Here is a 5,889-nt window from a genome sequence, read left to right as displayed (position 1 = left end):
GTCCGATTCGATTTTAAAAACACTGATTGTTAGAGCATCTCTTATTGGTTTTTTATTTTTATTTTTTATTTTTATTTTTAGTTTTGTCCGACAAGTTATGCCATGGGATTATGATAGGAATAACATAGATGGAATTGTTAGTGGCGGTGTGGCTCTAGTGGTAGAAACAAAAGAGTCTTAGAGAGTTTTTATTGTTTTTTTACCCTTCCAGGCGGCAACCTGTGCAGCGGTAACAGTGGTGGACTTGGTAGCTGTTGTAGAGGCAAAAAGATGATAGTGTTAGTGGTTTTGGTGGTACAAAGAAGAATGTAAGAGAATATATATATATTTTAACGAGAAGGGTGATACAGGATTTTCATATAAATTTGTGTAATTTCGAAGATTTTATTATCCAAACAATAAATTTGAGGAGGTTAGTGTAATTTTTAAAATTAGAGAAGGGTTAGGTGATCCCAAAATAAAATGCAGAATATTTGGTAAAGTCCAGTAGTAGGTTAATATTGCAATTGGATATTGATTTGCACATTCTGATTGCTTCCCCCAAAAAGAGGAAAGAAGAAATACTTCTTAAATATAGTTATGGAAAAATATTTTATTCTGAAATGCCCAAGCTATGTCTGGATCCACTCAGAAGTGCATCATATCAACGTAGCCATCTTTTTACTTGCGGAGAAATTTCTTGAACCAAAGAGCAGAGCTTTTGGGATATCTTTTCAGTCCATCTTTGTAATCCACGTAGCATATACCGAACCTCAAGGTATAACCGGAGTTCCATTCTAAAGTGTCAAGAAATGACCAAGCAAAGAAACCCTTTACATTCACTCCCAATCTGCCAAGATTACGATTGATTTCTTATCAAAATAAGCACCTTGTAAAGTTACAAAAACAAATAAAAAGATAAATAAAAGTACCATTATAACATCACTAGGCAACAAGACGGCTACTTTTTTTTTTAAAAGGATTTACATTTTGCTAAAATTAGAATTTGTAAAGTACTATTTAGTTGACATCTAATACGGTAGTATGGTTTGGAATAAAATTTTGGCTTGGGTTTTGTTTGATTAGATGTAAAGTTATGTGAGAAAGTAAGGCGAAGGAAAATCGACCAAAGAAAAAAAAAGTCACTTTCTTATACATGTTTGATTGACAAGAAAAATTTTGGGTGAAAATAGAGAGTGGCGGTTATTATAAATAGTACGTGTAACTAAAAATTTTCCTCCAAAATGTTGCAAACTTTGTAGGAGACAAAATGTAGAAAAGCGAGGAAAAGTGTAGGTAAATTTTATAACTTTTCTGCTAATTAAAAACGTAGAAAGGTACAAAAACCTAAATTTCCTCCACTTTTCCCATACTTTTAATTGCAAACAACAACGAAAAGCAAGGAGACTCACTTCATGGCTTCTTGAACAGCCAAAAGATGGCGATGGTAGAAATCAACTCGTTGGAAATCCTTGATACTTTTTATTCGTGTGCTATTATTTGCATCACCAATCCCTGAAAATAATCAGAGCAATCAAGAGAGAACGAAAAGATAAAAGAGAAGCAAAGGCATTAATAATAGATTGTCTTATGTACCATTCTCCGTGATATAAATTGTGGGATTATTGTAGTTTTTCTTGGTGTATTCAAGAAGATCTCGAAGTCCCTTTGGATAGGCATAGAAGGCACTGACTCCAGTCTACAATGAATTTTCAGAAAAATATTAAATATTTTTCCATGTAAAACAGGGAATGTGTAGTTGGGATTTGGAAAAATCTAGAAATTATCAGACAGACATACCGGATCACCTAGGAACTTTCCATTCCTTTCCGCTGGAAACGAAGAAAATAATCAAGAATTTGTATAGCATAATTCATAAATTGGAAGAATTAACTGCGGTTTTGTGGCAAAAATATGAGATTATCAGCCATAGAACTTACAAGTGAGGTTGACTAGAGGATCTGTAGAGCTGCTAACGTTGATATTATTCTGAGAGGCAATATTAATTGCATATTTTGCTGTATAATAATTCACTCCAAGAAAGTCGAAAGAACCCTTGATTATCTTAGATTGCTCCGGGGTAAATTTGGGCAAACGATTCTTAACAAGTTTATGCATGCTTGCAGGATAATCTCCATATATCAATGGATGTATAAACCTGCGAAACCATCACAAATCCATGATACATCGTAAGCATGCATCTATAGATAAGATTGCTTAGACAAGATAGATGAAGCACCAAAAGTTTTTGTTCTAATTTAATTTATTTTAAGAACTATTATTTATTTTTTCTTGACAAAATGCCAGCCCTGAATTTTGAATTGTAGAATCATTAGTATTACCACTAATTTGGATGTCTTGTCTTACAACTATAGTTTTTAGTCAATGTAAATTTCAGATAAATACCTGTACTACTTTGTGCTGCCTAGATAGAAAATGGAAAAGAGCAAACAATAAATCTAGAACAGGAATACAATTCCTATTCCTTGAAGTTGACGATTGACGCAGTTGAACCAGAAAGAATTCAATGTTTGCAAAGAGAATTGTTGTCCAAACTCACCATCCATACATAAAATCAAGAGCTCTTTGTTTTGCAAGAATGTCAAGCTTGCTTCTAGAGTACGGTTCCATCCAGTGAGACACCAATGTAATCCCTATCTCTCCTTTTTGACTTGCCTGCAAATTGAAGTTTCAATCATGCATTTAACATCTACTCATGCACAGAAATTACCTTCACTAATATGATTTCAGGGTTCATGGGATTGATACAAAATTGGCGATGCATGCTGAAGATTAAAGAACCTATGTTCATTGAGGGTTAACTAAGAGTCTTAACTTGTAACGTAGAGATGCTCTTTTTATGTGAGACGTCTTTCAAAAACAAAATTGAGACGTCAAATGCGCCAAAATGAACATTAGTTCAAACGAGCCAACAAACAAATTCTAGCATTAAATAGTATCAATGACTTTTAGATAGTTAATTAGCTACGGGAACGAGAAATGACATTGCTGACCTGGTATTTTTCTCTGTATAATTTTACAGCTGCTGCATGACAAAGAAGCATTCGGTGTCCGACTATATAAGGCTCAGTTGCTGAATTTCCTGCTGGGCAATCGTTGTTTAGCCAAGCAGAGCAGCGACCGGGAGCCAGAGTTCCCCCATCATAACCTCCATTAATGAAAATATATGGCTCGTTCATGGTAATCCAATGCTTCACTCGATCACCAAATTCCTTGAAACACAGCTCTACAAAATCTAAGTAGTCATCCCTGGAAATATGATTGGAAAGGGTCGGAATTATAGTAGTTTTCTACAAGTGAACCAATTATTTATTGTGGTTTGTAAGCTTACTTTGAATATATATATATATCTCATTTGAGTTGTTGTCGGTTGGTGCAAGTGAAGTTCACAATTGATCAAGTATTGGACTGTAAATGCAACAAAAGTGGAAGGAATAAAAGCAAACGAGAGTTTGCCTGGATAAAAAGGATCTGCCGACGGATCCATAGCGATCCCAGCGCAGATCCTCAATAACCGGCGCCAGTCTTTAATTTGGTCTTCTCGTCGGTATTCTTCTGGTTCTGGCCACTTTTGAGTTTCGATACAACTCCGGTGCAGGAGTTTAGGCTGGAGTTCGTGGCGGAGTTCATGGCGAAAGTATGCCGACTCGCTTTCTTCAGTTTTAAGAAACCTATTCCTTTTGAAATTCAACTGGGACTTGAAGAGGCTATAAATAAGAGTACTTAGGACGTTTTTTGGGGTTAGAAAATATTAGCCTAGTTTAGTTCTAATATTTTTTCATAGTTTATTCTTGAGAAACCAAGATCAAACGTTGGCGAATCAAGGAGCACACAAGAAAGAGATCGGAGCAAGCAACTGAGAAGTTTTCTTTCTCTTATTCTCATCTTTGTATTAACTCTTTGAATTCATGGTTTTAATTTTCCAATTATATTGAACTAAATTTATTTCTAGGGTTAGGATTTTTATGAAAGAATCTGATTAATTTTTCTGGTTTAATTTCTTGTCTTTTACTGTGATTTATCTATCTTGATTTTAGTTACATGTTTATGCTTGATCACCATAAACATGATCTTTGGGTTCGTATTAAACTGGGAAGTAAGATACAGCCTTATATTAGATAGATAAGCATACTTAATTTAATCATGAGAGTAGGTTAGGGTTTGTATAACCCACTTATATCACTAAAGTTCTTAAAGGATTTAATTGAATACTTGTGAGTTCCAAAGAGACATAAGATTTAATTAGGCACACTTTAGATGTATCGAGAGATAATATAAAATATAATTGTGTGATGCGTTCATGATTTATTAAGAAATTAACTAGATAATTGACTCAAATTTTGGATTAAAACCTAAAACCCTAGACTTCCATCTATTGTTTTCTCATCCACTTTCTAATTGAATTGATCATTGTTTTGCTTCTTAATAAGTGGTTTAATCCTTAAATTTGGCTTTTGCAATTCGTTAAAATAATTAAAGTAGGAGATTAACTCAATCCTCTGGGTTTGACCCTAAAATATTCCAAGTAATTTTGTCGACCCTGTACATTTATAGAAAGTTGTTGATCAATATTGTCATAGTTATAGGTGCAATTATCAATTAGTGAAAGTGGAATTTGTTATTTTATCTTTTTTGGATAAAGGCAAAATATGCTTATTTGACATCGTGTCAATTTCTTAGTAGATTGCTCCCATTAATAGTTGGAATCAAAGTGCTTACTGGCGGTCCAAATTTCTTCTAGACCTTGATAGTAAATTTGGACCATCAACTATTGCCTACGATTGCACCTAGATCCGCCTATGTGAGGTTGGAAAAACTCATAGTTATAAATAATTTTTAGATTAAATGATGTAATAGCTTCGACCTCCATTAGCTAAAAAAGAGTTGGAACTTCCATTAGCTTTTACTTACACAATGAGAGGGCTTAAAAAGCTGTGGTACTCGTCTTCAAGTGCTTGGGGAACGTCCCAATGGAAGATTGTCACGAAGGGCTTTATACCTAAAAGTACGATATTAGGAAAAATTGTTATAAGTAACTCAATAAAGAAAAATGTTTGTCCACGGGAAGCGAGTTTAACGAACGAAAATTAGCTAACGCAAACCATTTTGATATGAGCTCATTGATGCATGATTGTTGTAGAAAATGCTACGCCTTCCTTTGTTAACACCTCCACTTAGCTTCCGCCTGAAAATGTGAATAACAAAAAATGACAGTAATAGGAGTCAAGTAAACTTATAAGCTATAAAATAAATCAAACCAATTTTGCATCAATTAATTTTTATTTGTACATCTATTCGTGCCACTTAATTCTGCTATGTAAACAATTGGCAAATATGTGGTCCCATGTATATAGACAATTCAGATAGTTTATTAGCTTGACTTTGCTTTTCAAAGACTAAAACTCCGGCACATCTTATTATTTCCGTCTGCTTTGAACACACATTAGACAAAACCGCTTATTATTAACATCAAAATTATTCTGAATCTGACTATTGAACTTTGTTATGGTGCGTCACAAGAACAAGAAGTTACGAATGATCTGAATGAGTTGGAAATGAAACAATTTTGATGGCTATTGGCTATAGCCACGCCAATTTTGAAGCAATTAGTTTTTGTGGTATGGGTCTTACGAGGCAATTTATTCTGGGGCCAGGAGATTGAGAAAAATCTGAAAGCATCCAGTCCAGATAAACTTCTTCAATTTGACATCAGCCTGTTGCCACACTTACATTAAAAGGGAAAAAAAAAAAGGCGATAATCAGATGGCGTGCAAATTACTTGTGAATAAGCACTTAATTTGAACTAAAAATGAAAAATCAAAATAGCAATCTCAAGAAAACTTAGAAGCAGACTACATTGTTCAACTACTTGAGACTGAAGTAGTATTT

The 5,889-nt window shown here is 34.1% G+C and overlaps 1 protein-coding gene across 1 annotated transcript; it reads right to left on the bottom strand.

The window, feature by feature from the left end:
• Positions 1–458: 458 nt before the first annotated feature.
• On the bottom strand, positions 459–5,185 carry LOC113759038 (beta-glucosidase 12-like; the record flags this gene model as incomplete). Its single annotated transcript, XM_027301667.1, has 9 exons — positions 459–829; positions 1,392–1,494; positions 1,576–1,678; positions 1,780–1,811; positions 1,920–2,137; positions 2,540–2,655; positions 2,994–3,249; positions 4,912–4,999; positions 5,103–5,185. Coding segments are annotated over 9 exons (1,168 nt in total), but the record flags the coding sequence as incomplete, so codon positions are not given.
• Between the last annotated feature and the right edge of the window lie 704 nt (positions 5,186–5,889).

Source organism: Coffea eugenioides, unplaced genomic scaffold (genome assembly GCF_003713205.1).
Source record: "Coffea eugenioides isolate CCC68of unplaced genomic scaffold, Ceug_1.0 ScVebR1_879;HRSCAF=1633, whole genome shotgun sequence".
Lineage (NCBI taxonomy): Eukaryota > Viridiplantae > Streptophyta > Magnoliopsida > Gentianales > Rubiaceae > Coffea > Coffea eugenioides.
The sequence above is the reverse complement of the archived record's forward strand: the minus strand, read 5'-3'. Positions and strand labels throughout refer to the sequence as shown.